General features: G+C 41.5%; 1 protein-coding gene across 2 annotated transcripts in view; it reads left to right on the top strand.

Moving 5' to 3' along the window:
- Positions 1 to 22,472, top strand: part of PTPRR (protein tyrosine phosphatase receptor type R) — a 144,348-nt gene that overhangs the window by 62,675 nt on the left and 59,201 nt on the right. For both annotated transcript variants that reach the window (XM_083815138.1, XM_083815139.1), the window contains 3 exons: positions 9,206 to 9,319; positions 12,581 to 12,736; positions 18,992 to 19,102. In XM_083815138.1, coding sequence (XP_083671264.1) covers positions 9,206 to 9,319; positions 12,581 to 12,736; positions 18,992 to 19,102 — 381 coding nt within the window. The remainder of the gene's footprint in view (positions 1 to 9,205; positions 9,320 to 12,580; positions 12,737 to 18,991; positions 19,103 to 22,472) is intronic.

The following is a 22,472-nucleotide window of genomic DNA, read 5'->3' as shown; positions in this document are numbered from 1 at the left end:
TAAGAGAAAAATGCTTTGTCTGTCTGGCTGCTCAGGAGAAAGGAAATTTATACATCATAGCTTCTGGATACATTTGGTATTAGCAGCTTCAAGAATTCAAAGATCCTGAGAGAGCTGCCAAGGTCACAAGATTGTCTTTTCATCTGCTCTCCAGCTTCTGAGTTTATAGGATTCACACACAATCATTAATGGTTTTGTCAAAACTAAGACAAAGACGTAGCCAGGCATATGAACCCATGGCAGGGTAAAACCCAAAGTGATGCAAGTTTTGTCCAAGAAAAAACACCCCCCCCCCCCCAAAAGGCTCTGCTTGATTTTGCCTCAAGTTCATAATTAAAGGAATGTAAGACAGAAGTCGCCTGGGTGCCTTGTACTGTCTGCGCTCAGATCGTACTGTAGTAGGTAGAGAGTCATGTATATTTTAATCCAGTTATGTGTGATTATGGTCATGATAATAGCTATAAACAAAATTCAGTGAGCTAAAAGGTTGAAAGCAGATAAACATACTGGCGAATTGTGTCACAGTAAGGAGGCCTTTCTGCTGGACATTTGTTTCCAGAGAACAGGATCCTGATTTCTGAGAGCTGAGGCAAAAGAATTGCTTCATACTTGGAAAATCTTGGCTGTGGTAGACAAATAGTCCAGCTTGTCTTGGGACACAGGCAATCACACAGTCCAGAATCCTACAAGAACAGTCTTTCGTGTAAATATCTCAATTTCTGCTGAGCCAAATGAATCCTAAGAATATATATATTTTTTTCTGATGTATTTAAAATTTTCATCTTCATATGCTCAGGAACAGCAGAAAACTATGATTATGTAAAAAAAAAAAAAAAAAAAGGGAATGTGCTTGCCTCTTTCTGCAACATTCCCATTGTGCGTGTTCAGGCAGATATTGCTCATCTGAAACTATCAGTAAAGAATGCGTCTGAAATTAAAAGCCTGAGAAAGCTAAGATCTGAGCAATACTGAAGTCTGTCTTTGATTTTCAAAGCAAAGAGAAAGGTTACTAAGGGGAGTAAGTCAGTGGGAGTCTTCTGGCCACATTGGCTCTTGAAAAAATTGGAAGTGACTGTATTGTCTTAGGTTTCCAGTTTTGTTCTCCATTATTATGTAAGGTCAAATAATCAGCCTGCTGCAAACTAAATTTAAAATTCTGAAGATAAAAAGAAGGATGATTTTGTCTAAGTTTTGTTTTGCCTGATATTTTTCTGGAAGGGATTTCGATCTATTGAGGACCATTTTACAAAGTTGTAGCAGGAATTTAAACTTCAGTAACTAAGAATTGTTTGAAACATAAAACTAGCTGAAATTAGGGTTTTACAAAAGGAGTAAGGAGAGTCATTTTTGATTCTTGGGAATTTCAAGCTTTAGGCAGGCTCTATTTAGAGATTTAATAATTGAACGGAAAAAAAAAATGTATTAAAAAGCACTGTGCTCAAAGGGTCTGTTTGTTCTGAAGATTACAGCTGGCTTTGGGATGATGAAATAGGATGTGACTGGTACAATCATGCTGTGCATAAAACTTGTACCGGACATAATAGCACTATGCATTTCTTTTGTAATGGAAGGATTTATTATTTTTTTTTTGGTAATATTGAATAAGGACAGATATGACAATTTTATGGAGCTCATTATATATGCCTCGCAAAGAACAAAGAGGTTGAAATGGTGTTCAACTGAGCTCTTCCTGCTCTCTTCGTGGTTCCACCTCCTTGTGTATTGTCTTGTGCTCTTCCATCATCTTGGCCTTTTCAGCTGTCTAATGTAATCTCAGGGTAAGTGAATGGAAGGGAGCGGGGAAGGGAGAAGTGGATGGAGGAAGGAAAAAGCCAATAAAGTCATCAGAGCTTTGAAATGTACTTCAGCTGGTACTTTAGGAACGCTGAAATAGTTTGTGATGAAATAAATCCCAGTCCTTGAAGAAATGCAGCACACAAACAGAGGCAGGAGTTAACTTTTGTGTGCAACATTAAAGGTGTCTGTGAAAGAAGTTGAGAATTTCCATCTTACGTATCTGTCTCACATCTTCTTCAGTATATAAAATGCTTAGTTTCACAGGGCTCCTGTGAGACAGTCAAATGCTATCATCCCCATTTTATAGACACAGAACTGAAGCAGATTAACTGAGGTAGCCTTGCTAAGGCTAGAGGCACAGCTAAATTTCAGCCTCTCATTCCTCCTAGTAATCAATTTGCGGTAATTGCAAATGCTCCAGATTCGGACTCTCCGAAGTAGATGTAGTATGTGACCAGTTTTTTAACAAAGGAATGATACGTGGGAGAACACTGGCTCCTTTCATCACTAGGCACCCTGTGGTACTATGTACTGGGTTCCAGCATGTGGCAAAGCAGAAAGTTCCCTCTTGCAAGGAAGCTCTAGAAAATCATCCATGGGGTACAACAGCATTACTGCAGCCTTCTGCCCCTCTCCTTCCCCCTTCTGAAGGGTTCCCACAGGCAGAGAGCTTCTGGGACTGGTACTGTGTAATGACACAGCTGCTTCAAACTTGGGTCCCACGGACCATAGCCTTTCCTTCCCTCCTCTTAAACCCCTTCAGCAATGACAAGTGTGTATCCCACTGAACATTTAGGATACGGGACTCTGCAACCCCCTGACTCAGAAAAAGTCCCATTAACTTTACTGGGCTGTGGATAAGGTTATGCTGGGCTGTGGATAAGATTATCATTCCACAGCCCCATCTCAATGAGGGCTCTGAGATGGTAATCTCATACAACCAATAAGTACACTGGCTGCTCGTGAGATTCCGTACGTAACCTGGCCTCCAAATATATAACGAATAATTAATGCATTAAAGATGCCACTGGAAAGAGGTAAAAGAAAAGAAGAAATGAGTCCAGTGAGCATTGAGAGAACAGCCTAACACACTCTCTCAGTTTGTCACCCCCACTGACTATGTCAGGTCTGGTACAGGAATGACCCACATGACTCAGAAACTGGAATGAAATAACCTGAGATTTCTGTCAGAAGAAAGATAGAAGACTGTGCTGTGTATTCACATTAGACCTGATCGGTAAATCCACATTACCTTGTGACACTGGAATAGCTGACCCTTTTTACTGGCTAGGAGACGGCAAACTCAGAGATTAATGCAGAACATAGGACTGAGAGAAATCAAAGTGTGCCTCTTGAAGAGAGGCATTAACAAACCTTATCCGTAATAGGCTGAAGGATTCTCATTCACTTCAATCATCCATGAAGGTCACAGGCTCTTTCTGCAGCTGACTGACTCACTGCCCAAGTGCACGTAAAATCTCACCGAGGGAATCTTGGACAGAAGCCGGACATCACAGATGGAGGGCTCCTCGCTCTTGTTTTGGTGCTTCCTACAGAAGCGATCAAATCAGCTGATCTCATCTGAGACACTGGTTCGTCTCCCTGAGAGAAGTGTAAATCTGTCACCTAGCTGGGACAAACCGCTTCAGTGGTATCACCCACCCACCTCGAGTAGCTCTGCCAGTCCGAGCTGTGGATGCCGGCAGAGTGCCCTGGCCTCGCTTCAACGCCTGGTGCAGCACCTCTGTTAAGGCACTGGCCTCCAGGAGCATCCCTAACTGAGATCTACGTGTGGATCAAAACAGGACTTGGGTGAAACCTGGTGTCTAGTCATCAGTATGATGGCCAGCACTCAGAGCTTTGAGAGCAGGCTGAGAAGTTTGTCCCTTCATTCAGTTAGGATCCGCCTTGGTTTCTGATAGTTAAAGGTGTGACTTCAACTGTATAATAAGGTTTGTAGTATCTCTGTTTTCAGTCCTGTCAGTGACTTTCAACAGCCACCTAAACATACCACTCTTTTTCTGCATCTTGTTCAGCTATTGGCCTCAGCAAATTCCTGTGGTAAAAAGGTCTATGGATTAATTGCAGTGCATGAAACAAATAGATTTGGATTTGCTCATATTTTACTGCACATGCACTTGAAAATCAGTATGGGGGGAGACAATATATTTGTGTTAACTGGTGAGATTACCCCTACGTTTCCAATGCGTATTACTTCTGTCTGTGATTTCTTTCAGGGAGCTCATACTATTTACGTTTATTTGCTTTCATGAAAAATTAATCATGAGCCAAAAATGTTCTTTAAGGCTACATAAGAAATGCATAAATACAGGAAATATTATGCTTACTTTAAATAAAGATTTCCCATAAAAGACATAGTTTTCTTTCTGTAGAAAAAAAAATGTGAGTGAAGCTGTACAATGTTACATCTTGAAAGGCAGCGTCCAACTCTACAGAACTTCCTGGAGTAATCAGGACTGAAGCAATCAAAGTATCCCATTCCTACCACTTTTTCTTGCATTTATATGGAACCAATTTAGAGTTCTTTTTCTCATCACCCAAATGCTCTCTGGACAAGGCCACATAAATTTCTGCAGGCTACATGTGAAATCTGGGACTTTTTGGCATATCAGCGTGCTCTGCAGCCTCGCTGTCTCCTCATTAGAAAATGCGTGACTTACACAGCAGCGTGTTCCAGGTCAGGGCAGTTACGCTGGCAGAGCAAGAGAAGGAGATTTGTAGAGCATTTATCAATGCTTTTCACTGGTTTCTGTAAACTCAAACATATGCCTGTAATTTTTCTACTCTTTCAGGTGATTTTCACTGTGCTTTTGTAGAATAGCCAAGACTCCCCCTCACAATTTTTCGGTAATTGATCCCTGACCTTGGAAATATTTTCAAGATTTTCAAACTTTCTCTAGATTTCTGTTTGCTGTGGTGGTGGGGTCAGGAGGAGTTTAGAGGGGAGTAACCAATGCATGGAAGGGAAAGGTGGTTTTGAGGCTCATTGCAGAAAGGACATCACCGGTGAGAAGGAAAAGATAAGAAAGGGAAGCATCTCTGATTTTTTCTTGAGGAGCAGAACTTGACTTGGCTAATTGTAATAGTAAACAAAAATATTGTTTCAGAATCTGAGATAATGTTGGTCTGTTTCATGACTTTTTTTTTTTTCTTTAAAATGCAAATCTTTCTCAAAAAGCCCCTGTAGGATCTCAGGTGTCAATTGGCTTTGGTGTTTTTCTGTGCTGAGTTTTCTTTTCTGGAACTCTCTTTCCAAGACAGAGTTATCTTTTCCACTACACACAGAAATCTCCTTCCCTTGAAACTACCTGTTTTGCTTAGATCAGATAAACCTAGAAACTGTCGCTACAGTAGCAATATCCAGATCAGTAATTGCTCGGGGAAATGAGTCCTCCAGTGTGCCCGCCTCTAGGCTCAGCAAGTCCCTGTTACCACCAGAGGCAGCAAATTCAAAAGTGTGAACTCCCTGGGGAGCGGGCTGCAATAGATGGTAAACACTGCGATGAGCATGGGGTAAATGATTAGTGCTGCCTGACTGGGATGCTTCAGCCCCTTCTTTTCCGAAGCAAAAGGAGCAACTAGAGTACCACAGTAAGGCATACCTTGTGTATCGGTGCTAATGCTTTATTTTATTTAACTCTGTGGGTTGACTTTACGGAGGTTAATTTCATGTGTTATTGCAGGTGGTGCTGGAATATATATTGGTTCTGTTTGTGCAGTTATGGTCTGTACCTGGCCGGACAGGTTTCCATTCTAGGACTGTTTCTCTAAATGGAGGTTTGTATTGTTTGTTGTACAGGCATTGTTGCATCTGCAGTTCATCCAGCATCAATTTTCTATCCTAAACCCATCTTTATGGACTTTAGTCTACACAGTACCTAGGCATGCCATCAGAATGGCACCATAATGTTAAAATATTAACATCTTAATAATGTTTTAGAAACTTTTCAGTGATGGGAATAGTTAGGACTTTTTCCTATTAGGACAAAAGAGAACTTTTCTTTCAGTTTTTTTTTCTCTTATTTTTCTTTTTCCTCTTCTTTCTCTAACTTTTTCAACAAAATCAATGTGTAAGAATTTGCAGAAAGACAATTCTGTACCAGACCCTCAGGTGAGACTTAAACTCCACTGCAGTTCAGCACATGCCAGCATTGCGAATATAATGCCTCCAGGCTTTGCTTTCATCCCAGATCTCCATAGTGCCAGCCTGGGTTACTGTGTAATAATATCCATGTAATTGAGGAGACCTGTTGCCTTTCTGGGCTGAGTAGGTGTAAACTAGCCTGGATCTTGTCAGAAAGAACTTGGAAAAAATAGAGTACGTTCTTGTCCTGTTCATGTTGCTTTCCATAAGCATCCAGAGGTGGCCACAGGATGTGGATCTTGATGCATCTCCAGGCTGGTCCACTCCCACTCGATGTTTTTAAGACTCCAGTACAACAAAGGGGTAATGATAGCACAGAGCACGTTCGTGATGTGCTGCTTGCTCTAAAGTAGGTGCTCATGGGGTCCCATCTGGCTTTTCTAGAAGCTATCTTTCACTGATCCAGTTAGAAATCCTGTTCCTAAAGTGCCAGATTTTGGATTGCTAAATTTTCTCTTGATAGGAAGAGACAAATGCACTCTCTTGTGCTGCTTGATGTGGAAAAGGGCAGTCTTTGTTACTTTTACCTAATTTGCATTGTAATCGGCAAGAAACAAAGCTTCACACTAACATCAGCACTTAAGAAGCAAATTCCTTCAGTGGATAGGAGGACAAAGTTCTTATAAAGAAACATGAGCTTTTTCTTCCCCAGATACTTCTTGGGTTGGTTGGTTGGTTGGTTGTTGGATGAATGATCACAATCCATTTTGCTACATAGGAAGCACCCTGAGATGAGGCTTAAAGACAAATTCCTTCCCACCCTTTGCAAGTAGCCCTGGAGCTGGTGCCCGGCTGGCAGCCTGCCTGGGCAGTACCCAGGTATGTGCTGGGCTTCAGAGCACATCCTGAGGGCCCGTACCTGGAGTGTGGGCAACCATCAGCTCTCTGTGCAACCTGCAGAGATCCCACCAGCGCGAAGTCATGGCGTGGCTGATCTCAGGAAATAAGATGTGCTGGGATGCATCCTGAGAGGGTCCTGAAATCTCCAGCTGTAAGGCCAGGTGAGCTTTCCAAGCAGGCTGAGTCCAGAGTGACAGGGTGAGCACTGTGCTCGTCAGGCTTCCCTCTGAAGCACTGAGGACAGGAGCTGTTACGGAGACACAAAGACTGTGCAGCCTTTTATGACTACTTATTGTAGGGCGCGGTGGTCCAAATCCAGGTCTGGTGGAAGGAACTGTGACTGTCCGGAAGATGATGGAGTTTCACCTCATTTTATTCTCCCTGAATATGATGAACCACAGTGCTAGGCCTAGCCACCTAGTCCTACTAAATCTATAAGAATTTATTAGGTAGACATTACCTCCTAATAGCCTCTTTAAGCCTCTTCTGTTTCATCCAAAGCTGGATATTTTTCTGGATGTTTCATTTATGTGTCTTTATCAGTGAGCTCTTAACATGCTGTTTAACAACATCGGTGTTAATGTGATCTGATGCCTGGTTCAAGTATACTTAAGTGAGTGCATTTTGATTTTACGCCCGTTAGCTTTGTTCAGTAACAACAGCTAGCATAATCCCCATAACTCGGGGTCATTGACTGAGACAAGCAGTTTCTCGCTCTTTATTCCATCCTGATGGATCTCAGGGGACCCTCATGACAGCCTTCCTATTTCAGCAACAACTCCTCTTCTCACTTACCCGGGATCCTCAGGCTAGGATGTCGGCTTTCAGTGTAGTGACAGCTTCATAGCTCCACACCAGCTCTCCTCTGCTGTATCGCCCACGTGTGCTGCGATCAGCCTGGGATGCAGAAGGAACGGTGCTCAGACCCGTGGGATGTCTCTCTCTCCATTCTCAAGACATTTCTCTGTTTCAGTGACAAAGCTGGAGCGGTTTTGTAACCACTCAAGATGTCTAATTCAAGAAGAAGCAAAGAGAAGATTTTGCTTTTTGAAAATGCCAGGGTAGCCAGGGTCATTGAAACTGAAGACTCCTATAATACTTGCAGCTGAATTAAAGTTCAGCTGTATGCTGAGAGCAGGTCTCAGTTGATGCATCAAGGCTTGACAATCCCATTAGTGTAAAAAAATGAGAGAAAAGGGGAAGAAAATGAAAAACATTCAGTACTGATGGAAACATCAAATTGACAGTGGAAGAGAAAAGCAAATATTTGATGGTTTTACATTGTAACTTATAAATTCTTAAAAATAAATAACGGCAATCAGAATATGTGGTGCTCTTTTGCTTTGAGAAAAAAGTTACATTTCTTTCTAGACCACAGCCACGTTCACAATGTGATGTCTGACCCATGGATATTTAATTCTCTTTCTGCCACCCCAGTTAGGAAGGAAGAATCCTGGTGTGGCTCCTCAGAGCAGCAAGCTGGCCTACAGCTTTAAATAGAAAGCTATAAATAAAAAATCTTCAGCTCAAGTCAACCAGCTCAGTCAGAACTTACCGAGTTCCTAAGCCAGTGCCCTGCCAGAAATGTTGGAGGCCACCTGGTACCATCTGATATACTCCTCTTCCCTGCCTTCTCCACGAGGTGTTGTCCACTGATGGGATACTGGTCACAACACGTCATCTGCACAGATACACCTGGGTCTTCTGGGAAGGTGAAGACTTGAACCTAAATTTTTTCCTGGGTAAAACACTATCAGCTTCACAGGAGGGATTCGAACCTGAAGAAATGTCTACGTTTTGTTATTATTCTGACATGGAGAAAGAAAATGCTTCAGTGCTATTGTTGGTCTCTGCTGAGAATTAATAGCCTGTTCTGCCTGGAATTAGGAAGTTTTGGAAATTCAAGTATGTAAAATATATCCTAAGTGTGGTTGTTGGTTTTTTTTTCAGTCTCAGAAACTGTTAATCAAAATAAAAAATGTGTAATTTCACTATGACTGACACATTCTTCACCTGCAGGGAGAAACTCTTAAGAAAAATAATCAAAGCAAATTTTCATTGTGTAAATCCAACATCTCATTCTTTAAAGGTGAATTGGTGTTCAATGCTTGTCTTTCATTTCTAATGCAGTAATTGTGTTATCTTGAGCACTGTAACTTGTCTTAGGAATTTAGCCAAAAAAATCTGGAATCTATTTTGAATGTTTTTGAGAAAAGGTGGAAACAAAGCAGCATTTTAAATGCTTAAATTTTCCTTTGGATTTGTTCTTTATTGCAGTGCAAGTAGATTGCACTGATTATTATTCTGGGAAAAAAACAATTAGTGAGACTCCCAGAGATCAGACGTCGTGAGGACTGAATGTGTTGAGCAAGGAGTTCATTTGAACTGGTTTTGCTTTTTCAGACACTGCAAATGGATGTAAACAAGCTGAATATCACATTGCTTCGGATATTTCGCCAAGGAGTGGCTGCAGCACTGGGACTGTTACCTCAGCAAGTTCATATCAACAGGCTCATTGTAAGTACCAAAAGGCTGGGTATAATAAAATTTACCTGGTTATTTAGAATTCTCTTAAATTTATTTTCCTTTCATTATGGAAAACTGTAATAAAATTGGACAGAAAAATACTTTGTTTTGATAGATTTTTTTCTGAACTGCACTACAGAAAAATAGATCTCCATTACAAAATGACTTAAATTTTCTTTTGAAAGGAAGCCATTCATAGTTACAGCCTAGAGAAAAATTATGTCAGATAGATCTCTTTTGTGTCTTATTCATAAGCAGTTTTCTTATCCCCTAGTTTGCATTCCAGTGTAGTTCTTCATCACATTCATTAGAAGCTGCTTATTCCTTTTTTTGTTTCTCAAAGGTTGAATCTTGCTCAAAAAATACGTGATTCTGCCTTTTGAAGACATCCTCACAATTAATTCTCAGACTTTCCATTAGTAAAATAAATGTCTTCTCAAAATATTAATATTCATGCTTTGCTATTCAGCTGTAACAACATATCCTCGGATGTAATCTTTTGGACTAAGGTATCATGTTTGCAAAAGATTATGAGAAATTTGTTTCCAGCAGCAAAGACTTTTTAAAAACAATTTTCATTATATTTTTTATGTGGATGGTTAAGAGCATACATTCTTAACACTGGTCTCTTTTTCTGACAGTTTTTCTATGAAACAAACGAAAAAAAAAAAAACACAACAATATCATGTGTCCATTACTAGCCTTCCATTCACATTGCAGAGAGAAAAGCAGAGTTATGTTATTTTATTCTACCTGCAGGTTGAATATTAGGGAAGAAAGTTGACAGGTTCAGCATAAAAGTATTTCCTGCCTTGATAGCTTGATAGGATTGTATGCATCAAAAAGGATTATAAAACGCCTTCAAATAATGTCTCTGTGAGAAAGGATCACACAAGATGCACAGTGGAAAAGATCAATAGGAATGCAATGCAGCCCTTTTCATGTTTGCCAGGGACGTCACTCATTCCTGACAAGTGATGCTGAATCTCTATTGTCCCCTGTATTAACCTGAATGAAAAACATATTCAGAGAAAAACACAATTAAATGAGAAATGTTCCAGAGTTTGGGGTGTGTATTCAACACACCAAGTCACTTTGTAGCCTTCTTACTACGCTCTGTGGAAATCATCTGACTAAGCAGAAGAAAGACGCTGTTAATTTTCCTGCTGGCTGATAGATTTTCACTTTCTCTTCTCATCTGTGATCCAAGGGAAGAGGTAATAGCATTTTGCACCTGCATATACCTCAGAATACATGAAGTACTATTAATGAATTAGTCTTCTCAACATCCATAAAAGGCTGCTACGACTTCTGTTTTTTAGTGATGTAGGAATAAAACAAACTTTAGCCACATTTGCTCTTAAAATCACAGACAAAGTCAGAATTCACAAGAGAAAAATACAGCTTAGGGAGCATTATTCCCACCTTCCCATCCTTTTAACATAAGCCAGTTCCTCTCATGCAGAGTGCTGGCAAGCAAGCCGGGCACATCAAAATTCATCTCACCTCTCTTCAGCCCGGTCTAAGGTGCTCTTGTAGGGTCCCTCTGAAGGCAGTTGTAGAGAAGGGTAGCGAGAAGGAGAGGCATTGAGATCCCAGTTATTTTAGGATGGATGCAATCATCCTCTGGAGATACCAGCCTGCCTCCACTGGGTTTGGAGGCAATTTAGCCCCTGACATGTAACAGAACGCGCTGTGCCACAAGACATTAGCTGGGCATTTCCAGCATCTTCTCAGTCCTTCCAGGAAATCCTCCTCCCATAAAGTCCTTCTAACAGGCAGAGGATCTCCTAACAGAGGAGGCACAAAACACTGGGAATGCTGCTCCCTCACCAGGCCTTGCTTTGCGCCTGCCACCTACACCTGGAAGTGGCCACTTACCCACGCCAGAGACCGAGCAAGGCCGTGGCCTCAGAGCAGCTGCTTCAGCCTGAGGAGGAGCCCCTGCCGTGCACTGACTGCAGAGCTGTAGGGCTGTGTTCCCTCCTTACGGCCCCGCTGGGCTGAGGAGGCCTACTGAGCAACGCCAGCCCCACCAGTCTTGTCGAGCAGAGGGACCCGCGGCACAAATGAGAGCGCACAGGGCAGATTTAGGGTATGCGTGTGAAAATGTCCCTTTCTATGCAGCTCTACTTCTGAATGCAAAGCGAGGCATTTTAAGAATAGCAAAAGATGTCTTTTCTTCACTTCAGTAAAGATAATGATGCACATTGATGGCAAGGGGAAGGAAGTGGGGCGGAGATCAGGATTATCCCAGTTTGAACTGATTTCCCCCCTTGCATAACCAACCCCAAATAACCAGAGCGGTGAAGTTCTTGCCTGTGCAGTCAGCAGCTCCGTACCTGCCTTGTGTGTGGGGCACTACCCAGGCCTGGACTCTCCATCACAGCCTCAGCCAGGTTGTCTGCAGCCCTGGGGCACCCCCTTAACCTGGGTTCAAGCACACCAGCAGTGGTCTCAGGTGCTGTTCTGGTTGTTGACAACCAAGCAGAGGAACCCTCTGGCAATCTTTCCTTTTGCCGTCCTGCTACAGAGTCAGCATCACTAACATCTCTAATACAGCACCACATCAATGAGACTGGGTCAGGAATTAATGGAGGGGAGAATTAGGCATGCTCAGCCTACTCATTTTACTTTTTTACTTTTTTTTTTTTTACTTTTTTTTACATTACTCATAAAGTAAGCAAAACTTAAATTTCGTTGTGCTGTCTTAAGGAGCTACACTGCTGTCAGCTGAAAGGGCATTATACTTCATTGTAGTGTGTGTTCACAACATGTTGACACCAGATTAGAAAGCAGTGCCAAAATACCACAGCATTATACTAAGCATTCCTGTTTAAGGCCCAGCATCTAAAACAGGACTGCACTTCAGCTCAGATCAGAACTGTCAGCTAAAACCCCTGCTGGCTCTTTGCCCTTGTCCCCATGCATGGCTCCCCCCCTCCTCATGTGACATTGACCTGTCTTGTTCAGTGGTACTAGGCTCAGAAGAGGGGACCTTGTCAACAGTAAATGAGACAAAGCCCACCTGCCCACATATGGTATTAGGATTTTCTTCCACAGTCAGCTGGAATTTAAGGAGGCAGGGAAAACGTGCACTTTCCTCACAGAGCAGGTTGCAGCCTTTCTATTCCATGCTTTCATTTCTGGACATATAGTTAAAATCTACAGACAGAAGAGATTATCTAATCTCAGAACCTTCCTATGATTTTGCCTTTTTTTTTTTTTTTTTTTTTTTTTTTATTTTCCTAGGGGAAGAAGAACTGTGTGGAACTGTTTATTTCCCCAGTGAACAGAAAGCCAGGAATTTCTGATGCGCTCCCATCTGAAGAAGTGCTGCGTTCACTGAATATCAACATTTTGCATCAGAGTTTATCCCAGTTTGGAATAACAGAGGTCTCTCCTGAGGTTGGTTATCACTTTTTTCACCTGTAGTTTGTTAGGCAGATTTTACAGCCCTGGTAGTTCTCAGGCTGAGGTTCTCATGAATGAGACAGGGAAGTATAAACTAAGATGGCATTACTGCTGTAAGGCAATTACACAGCTAGTCCTGTTAAATTACTTTAATGGTGTTTTGTAAGGCTGTTTAAGAATTAGGATCCAGGTCCTCCTGCAGAAAAAAAGAGGTTGTTTAAGAATCTTTAAGATGCTTTCAGTATGAAAAATAAAATATAAAAACAGGGTCATTTTAGTGCAATTTTACATGCCCTACAGCAGCCTGACACTATGAAAATGAGATGATTCTCAGGTTTTAGCTGTTTTAATACAAAACAAAGCCAGGTGATATTGTCCAAAAGTCAAATCAGGTCTTTATATAGCTCAACGGCAGCCTGGACTAAGCTCCCTTTAGATTACAATGTCCTTTCCTACAGAAGCATATGATTGTGACAGTGGTGATAGATACAATTATCTCTTCCAAGTACTTCAGTTACAAGTAACACTTCAGGTAGCTATGGGACAAGAACATACATGAATAATAGATGAATGAAGAAATGTCATCAAGCTATGTAAAGATGCTGGAGAAAAAACAGTGCTGAACTCAAGATCTCATCTATGTTAGATGGTAATCACAAGTGCTCAGGTATTTGAATTTTCTCTCTGAAAAAAAGTGTACACAAACAGAGGGCATCACATTGAAAAGGATGATTAGAATTAAAGTTGCACAGTCTCTACTTCCTTCTAGCACTGTTGGAGAAACAAGAGGTAATTTTTGTATTTCAGATGCATGTAGATTATACAGCTAAGACCCTGATCCTGCAAAAATCTTGCAGCTTTATACTAATAGGTATTCCTTTTGGGACTTGATAATTCGTTTACATGTGTAAGACTTCACAGAAAACAGCAGCTAAAAGACAACAACATATAATCTTTACTTGCTCAACTCCTAACCAGTAATTTACTCTTCAATCAACTTGCTCTAAGAACAAATCCTTCCAATCAAAATAACAGCAAAGAAAATCAAAACAAGCAAACTTTTGAGGGGAGATATAGATACAGTTACTTTAAGACATAGCTTTGACACGTTATTTTACCCACTTTGTGTGTTTATTCCTGAGCTATCAGCGCTAATTAATTCATGAGTGAATAAACTGTAAGTCTTCCACCAACATGAATCAGTGTTTCTCAACCAGTATTACACGTGCACTAGCAGTGTATCTGTGCAGAAAGGAAGCATTATCCTCATCTTCGTAGGTGGGTGGCTGACGCAGAGGTGTTAGGGCTGGATTTAGTCTCCAATTTTAGCTGTCTTTTTCATTATTAGCTGCGTAAGACTTGAAAGTCTACCGGTTCTCTGCAGTAAACAGAAAGAAAAAGACACCTGCAGCAGGCAGTTCAGCCCATCTCTGACGTACCTCCCCTGAACTTGCTTGTTGACTCTTTCCATCAGGGCTTAGCGTAAACTAGACTTCTAGCTGTAGAGGGTTAATGGTGGGGGAGATTGCCATGTCCTAAGAAACTTTACCAAGGTGGTGTAGGAAAACCTGGGTAGAAAACTGAAGCTCTTTCCTAAAGTCTCAGCCCATGTGATAAACATAAAAACTCTCAGTGGATGTAGGTGAGTGGAACTGCATTTCCATTCATTCCAGTAATGATTTGCCAATTCACATCTACTGATGCATTAATCACTGATGACTTTATTTTAAATTAATTACCTGTCTCAAAATTCATATCCTAGTTTTTTACTGTTGCTGGAAGAGACAATTTCCTATATGTCTTAGCTGTAGGAACCACTGGAGTCCTTTCCTGCCTGGTCTAGAATGGGAAGGGTACCTGTGGGAACGTGAAAATTTAGTTTAATTGAGTCGTTGCCATTTCAAAGATCCAGGGCAACAGATCTTTTCATTTGTCCTTTCTCTTCCAATGGCCTATTGTGGCTGTAGCATTTGATCTTTTATTATGATCTAAAGTTTGTGTCTGCAGTGGAATTTAGGACTGTATTCTTATCCATAGCATGTCGCAGGGCTGGGAGCAGACTTCCCTAACAAGCAGCTACTGAACTGGTTCTTCTTGGTGGGACTAAATTCAATCACAGTCTCTGTGAGAATTCTAATGCCTTAAAATGGTGCTGAGAGAAAAAAAAAAAAAGAGAGAGAAAAAAAAGAAAATACTATGCAATTTCAGAGTTTAGTAGAGTAGAAAAGGACTTTGAAGTGGGTTTGGATAAAGAAGTAATTGAAATTACAGTAAGTAAAGCAGGGTTTACTGTGCTTTGTGAGATAAACTAGCTGCTAGCTGGAAGATGTGGCACTAAGGAGAAATCTGCATGGGAGAGTATATTCCAAAATTATGCAATCCCAAAATGTACAATTGCAGCAGCCTCTATTAGGCTTCTATTGTTTGCCTTTGAAGTGTGTGATATTAACTGCTGCTAGAGAAGAAATCAAAGGAACCAGTCATGCACTTAAACCATACAGAAACCATAAGTCAGTGAGCTGGCTGGTGCATGAAGGGGAACCTTCAGGCTGTCAGCTTTTCCATGAAATCACGACACTTCATCGTGCACACGTGCAAAGGATGAATACTGGTATGGAGAGAATGGTCATGAAACTGAAAGGTGACCTTGGCAAAAGCAAAACGTGGCATAGTTAGTATCTTTGAGGAGGCTTTGTCATAGGGGATATTAAGTGGTGGTTATCTACTGTTTGAGGAGGTCACCGACATTCCTGCATATTTTCACTGGAGGGGAAGTGATTTCTCATCAGACTTTCCTACCCTGCCTTAGCTAACTTAGTTAAATAGCCGAAAAAGCAAAGCAACCCAGTATGAACTTCAGTGAACCCTGCATGATCTTAAGTTCAATCCTTAGCTCCCTGGAAGCTTTCCTCTGAGCCCTGAAGTGCAGCTTGCCTTGTTTCCATGATCATTTCAGCCTAAGGAACTAGCTGAGATTATCTGACAAAATTTAAGAATTCACCCTTTTTTTTTCCAGTGAAGACTTAATTTTCCCAGCAGCTCCTGAAATCTTGACAGGTTCTTTCAGTCCCAGATTTTACAGTGGCTGCTTCAGGTTGGTGTCTCTCTTGATATTATCAAGAGCTGTCTGCTTGTTTTACTTGTTTGTAGAGATAATCCATTAGGTTTCCATAAGACCAGTATGGCAAGTAGATTTGTAATATCTGGGATTTTAAGTCTATAAAAATTCATTTGTCTAAATGCACTTGTTCCACTTTAGAGAAAAGCAGGTACTTCTGCAGGCACTCTTCAATGCAGCTAGCAATAGCAAGGGATTGTGTAGAATATACAATGTGATTCTTTCCCACCTCAAATGATGCCAAATTAAAACTATTTAAATGAACATGGCTAATTCTGCCTAAATCACCTAGCTGTGGAGATTCCTTAGGGAATGGAGACAGGCACCAAGGTTGATGGGCACGATGATGTCCATCCTGCCAGTAGCCAGGCTTGCTCTGGGACCTGGCAGGGCCTGAGCTACTGAAACTCCCCAGCCAGCCCACCCGCTCCTGTATTCCCCCTGCCTTTACCAGCTGTGCCTTTTTGCTGACTTTATCTTCCTGTCCTCTGCTGGCTGTTGTATGCTCCCACTCCTCAAAAACCGGCTGCAAGCTGTAGTGGATTTGCAGGCAGGGAAAATCTGAGCACGAGAAATGTGGAGCAACATCAGTCAACTGAGACAGAGCACATTTCTGTGTGGGAGGCCCTGTGCCTGTCACCATGGACAGAAGCACTCACTCTCCCTTTTTTTTACGTCTTCCTCTGTGTTGGGCCATCCTGTGAGCTTGATTCCTGGGTGTTAGCAGTCGTGCAGTGATCGTGGCAATTGCTGTCCCTCTTATCAGCTCTCTCTGAGATCCAGGAGCAAAGTTCTGACTTAGCAGCACTAACATTTCAGAAAGCAATTTCTTATCAGGGAAACGAAATGACTCAGTTACTGGAGGTCGCAGCCTCTTCTGTCATTAGGGAGCAGCTGAAGCAAGGATTCTGCTCTCCTGAACACTGCCCAGGTAGACCAGGGGAGAGATTTTCTTCATTGGGTGAAGGTACTCCTACAGTGTTTTAAAACAGTGCATTGGATGTGTTAAAGCCATAGCATAATTTTTCTTTTACTTTTTTTTACAACATTCGTTAATATTCTTTGAACTTTATTTTTAGATGAATCTGGAAAAAATGTATACTGAACGCATGCACCATTAGGCAGAAATCACAGAGATTAATTTGCTTAGACTCAGTTATTTATATTAAGTCAAATATAAAAATATTTAAAAGGCTTTGTGACACTAATGAATTTTGGTTAATTAAATTCTTTTACCCATTGTGTCAAAAAAATCCTGTTAGCTCTTCATTTACTTTCAGTGTATTTGCCCTTTCAGTGAGGAAGTACAAAAAAAAAAACAAACAACACATTTATTCACTAAAAAGGTCAGCACAACCTGATCTCCTCCAGCACCTGCTTTTCTCCTAGATTTCCTCCTGACAGATCTGAAACACCAGGAAGGTGAGGCACCCAGGGCCAGGAAGCCGGGCTATAGCCCAGGGGTCAGCACCGTGGCTGCTGCTTTCGCCCTGGGGTCCCCAGGGAGCTCCCCGGGAGCAGCCACAGCGCTGGGGGCACAAGGGAGTAAGCTCTGTGCGCCGAGGCAGCAGGTCGCACCCAGAGCTGCACCACATTACAGCAGCTGCGTGGCGTGGATGTGTCTAGGAACAGCTTTTGCGTAAAGATTTGGCACGATTTCCAGCTCACCTTTGCAAGCTGCGGTGCTTTGGGTTTTAAGGTGTTCACTGAACAGAAGCCTGATGCTTACAGCCCTTGTTAACCCGTGATACCTGCACTACTTACTGGCACAGACCATGAAACACTGCGTAATTACACACACACAAATACTCGTATTAATTTTACAAGCCTGTGTCTGTACTCTGGCAGAAGGGCGTGAAGTGTTTCCATTCTGGTCCCGGTGCTGTAGCAGCACAGGTCCCACGAGCAGCCCCTCATCTCTACACAAACTCTTTCCTCTGTGGGAACGGGGCAAGTCTCAGTCCTCTCGCACAATGTCTGTCCCCTGAGAGGAAAGAAGGCCACCTTGCGATGGGGAGGTAACTCACTCGTTAAACGAGAACTGTAATTGAGGCCATTAGGGAATTTCGGTGAAGGAGAAACACCTAGACCTTGAACATGCAGAATGGAAACCAGAATTTTAAAAAGTTGTTTTTTTCCTCAGTCTGAGAACTGTACCAAAAATACACAATGAAAATAAAGAAAGGCAAATAGATGGAGATGGGGAGAACAATGTCTGCTGAACGTCTGTCGTGGAACCACACAACAGAAGGTTTCCGTTCTTGCAGGGATCCCTACTTTATTGTAAATAACACATTGCTGTTAGGCTGAGGGCGCATGTGCCCTGTTTCTGCTACCAAACTTGTATCTGGGAACAGTGAAATTCTGGTAATTTAATAGCCTAACCAGGTCACCGCACTGCAACAAGGCCCAAAATAAATGCTTTTACAATTATTATTGTTTTGTAATCTCCAGGAGTTCCCCAGGAGTTCTGCAAATTTCAGTGTGCGCAGCTGTTTCAGAAACGCAGTATCAGCAGGAACCCAAAGATAACGAGATTACCGGAAGCATAATCAGAATTACAGCTAGATGGATAACGAGATTACTGGAAGCATAATCAGAATTTTTTCATTTATGTACATATATGCGGGTAGATACTGTAAAGGTAGCAGCATCAGGGCGTCTTGGCTGGTGTGGGCGAGCCAGCGAGTCACCTGTTCTCACTTCTGTGTAAAGTGCAAGCGGGTCAGAGGCTGGCGTGTGGGTGGTGGGGCAGGAGATAAGCAGCACGGAGAAATGGGCAGCGCGAGCAGTTTCCTCAGCCCACGCCAGAACGCTGCCCTTTCGCCTGATCAGCCAGGTAGTTTCCAAGCAGGAGCACAAGCCCTGTTTGCCTAAACCACAAACCAGGGCACTGGCTGCGTGGGAAGAGCTTTTCAGCGGTCACAAGGAAGATCTCAGACGCCCGTGTCGCACACAGGCAGGGTGCTTAGCTAGGGTAGGTACTCCGAGTAAGTGCCATCGACTTGGGAATGTGAGCCCTGCCTGCTGGGGACGGTGATTAATGCCTGACGAGAGCTATTTAATCTGCACGCGCTACTGTGTAACTTTTTTTTTTCCTCTTCCTCTTTCTTTTTTATTGCTTAAAAAAGAAAAATGTTCTGCAAGGCCAGCGGGAAGCTGACAAAATCTGGAGCAAAGAAGGATTTTACGCAGTTGTCATATTTCTCAGCATCTTTGTCATTCTAGTAACTTGTTTAATGGTAAGTTTGCTTTTTTACCTTTTTTTGCTGTTCTTTACTTTGTGCTTTTCTGAGTTTTGAAGGATAGAGTAACATTCTATACATGAGAGGTGTTTCTTCAAAGCTGTTAAAAACTCAGCTAGAAGGTAATGGTTGGTCACTCTCATCGTGCTGTGAAGCCAAAGTTTGAAGAAAAATATTTCTTGGTATATTTTGAGTCCAACTGAAGAATGTCTTTGAAGAAAGCTGAAGAAATAAATCGTGGGCTCTTGAGTCTGCAAAGTAAGTCTACAGTGACGTGAGTGATGACTTCTCAACGTTCTTACTAAGGTCCCAGGATCCGTGAAGTCATGTTAGGCTACTGCATTTCGGTTCTGTTGGATAATAAAATAATACCACATCGATACACTCTTGGCATTGTACAGCTGTTAGAGAGAGAGAGAGAGAGAGCATGTGTCTGTGTTCAGGTACTGAATATACAAATTTTAAACTGAAATGATTACTAAGTACACGAAGGAGTGATCGTGTCTTTGAACAATTTTGACATTCACACTGTGCGAGTTCAGTGGCCACGTTTCTGGGCATTGGGTGTACTTACAATATGCTGAATGTGTGATGTGCAATGGTCACACAGAACACAAACAAGGCTCCACCACCACTGACTTCACAGGCTGTTTTGCTTTCCTCCTGTGTTGTATCTCACATGGTTTCCTTCTCTGAAGCGTGTATGCCTTCTGTGGTGCATAAACATATGGGTTTACTGAATTCTGTGACAATTCTCAGCACTTATGAATTCATAGTATCTTGGAGTCTTTTAAGCTATTTTGCCTTCAAACATATTTAATTTTCTGTAACCTAGATGGATTTCCCACTTACAACCGTAAGATGGAAAGAACATTTAAACTGAAGATCTAAAGGAGCAAATATATAACAAAATTTTATTTAAGCTTAAGAACTGTCCCAAGGATTTCAATATGATTTTTTTTACTAAAAAAAAATGTTCTTTTATATAACTTCTACCTTCTAGTCATCTTCATTTCTCCCTGCCATCTCCCTCCAAGATAGCAAAGTAACTTTTACCCAAAATTTTTACTTTGGAGAAATAGAACACAAGATATTTTGTCCATTACTGACTTTAACTGGAAAGCTGTAGAGCATAGTGTCTGTCCTGGTCATGGTACTACATAACATTTTCATTAATTATTTGGAAGGTGTAGATAATATTGGGCGCTGTAAACATTGTGAAGGACGCTATCAGAACTTAGAATATTCTTAAAGGACTGGAGAAAAGTTGTGAAGTAGTGAGAATGCTGCTCAGCAGCGAGAAGAACCCCAGTTGTGTACATAAATACAATGTAGGAACTACCTGGTGAAGCGTCAGTTCTTAGGATAAGCAGTACAGCAGAGCCCATCCTGAAGTGAATGAGTAACATCATGTTGTTGCAAAAATTACAGTTCTTGCCCTGGGATCTACAAATTAGGTCACAATCTCTAAGATCTTCGTTTTTGAAAATCATGTTGAGAAAACTCAATATGAGAATCCACGTTGAGTTTTCAAAGGCCGTGGTAAGGAAGAAGGTACTCCTTTGTCCACTAGGAGCAGGACAAGAAGCAAATTTTTGAAAGAGTCACTCTGTTTTATCATTAGAAAGAACTTCATAATCATGTGGGTCACTAAGCCCTGGAGCACATTGCCTGGGGAAGCCTGGGAGTTTTCATCAATGGAGGTTTTAGGCAAGCATCTGTCAGGACTACTTTGAGTATTGCTGATCTGTATTTAGGGCAGGAGGAAAGACTAGCAGATGCCTTGAGCTCCCTTCCGACCGGGTTTACTGTGATGCTGTGGTCCTTTCTTGCAGGCATTCCCTTTTCTGTCCCCTCCCAGTTCCAATCTGCATCTTCACGTGTGCTACTCTTCAGACCATGTAAATGGGCACTGTCTCAGATTGTGCTGAGACCCACTGATAAAGGAAGTATGTGCAATCTATAAGGCTAACAAACAGTGCACTTTATTTTTCATCCTGCTTTACATGTGTCAGAATGGCAGATTTGTGAAAAGCAGTCTCTTGGATCACTCAGCCCTAGTGTAAGGCATTGGAGCTGATTCTGTGTGGCGCTGGCTGTTGTCATCAGATGAGACCACCCAAATGAGACCTCTTTTTTAAAGGTCCAAGGTGGGCACCAGTTCGCTTTTAGGTGGTTCTTTGTAGTTTAAAGGGTCAAAAAGCAGAAAGATGAGCCTGCATCTACAGGTGACTTGGAGGTGTCCTTTAAAGTATGGAGTAGGAAGTGAATTAAATGATGGTCACGATGATCATTTAAGATGATCAACAGTGCTTAGTGTAAGGCAGCTCAGTTCTCAGTGTCAAAGCTTTGTTCTATGAAATTACTACAGAAATAGTAAACGTGCAGCCTTGTCTCTTACCTGGGTTGTACAAATCATGACACCTCCCTGCACTGCGAGAGCATTGAGCATTAACAGCCTTCAGGCTTCTTAGTACTTGGCTGAAATTTAACAATATCTGGCCTCTATTACATAAAAAAATTACAGTTCAGAGTATCGCTAGAGGATGAGATACAGCAGCACGTGAGCTGAATTTGGACTTGCAGATTGTACCTCTCTGGTCATTCTGCGTATTTACTTGGCCGGTCCTCGTTGCCACAGGATGAGCCTCGGGCATCGCAGGAGGGATTCATCCTACCAGGAGGTCAACGCATGGCTCACTGCTGCCCTCAGCAGTGGGACAGACCAGGGGCTCACATCTGCTGGGAACATCGTGTGTTGTTTATAAAGTATGCCAAGCATAGGGCTAAGTAGGAATAACTACTTTAAGTGCTTCTATGTGTGAAATAGGGCTCTATTTTTTGCTTTACGTAGAGAAATAATTGAGCCATCTCTAAATGTAATAAATAACACAATATTTGACAGTGGATTAAATTATTTGCTATCAATATTTCTTACTAATTTTGTAATTTTGCCTCTTTTGATAAATCAGTATATTTTCATATCCTTTCTCTTTCTTTTTCTTTTTGAAAATATAACCTCTATATATAAAAAACTCAAGTGGTCTGGAATTATCATTTTCAGATTATGAAATATTTGTAGCTGGTTGAGATAAGACAGCTTTATAAATGTTGTTCTTTTTCCCACTTTAAAAAAATATCAAAAAAGTAGGAATATTTTTTCATTTAAAATAATGAAAGATATGGATTTTGTCTTGTCAACAAATTGTGAGAGTCTAAGTTTTATTACTTGTTCCAGTGCTTTATAAATTATGAACAGTTATTTGATGCTTTCAGGAGATAGCTACTCAAATTAGGAATAAATTTCAGCTTCATGAATATATTTTGGAATTCCTTGAACAAGAAGAATATTGAATAACAAGAAACA

This window comes from Anser anser, assembly GCF_964211835.1.
Source record: "Anser anser genome assembly, chromosome: 1".
NCBI lineage: Eukaryota > Metazoa > Chordata > Aves > Anseriformes > Anatidae > Anser > Anser anser.
The sequence above is the reverse complement of the archived record's forward strand: the minus strand, read 5'-3'. Positions and strand labels throughout refer to the sequence as shown.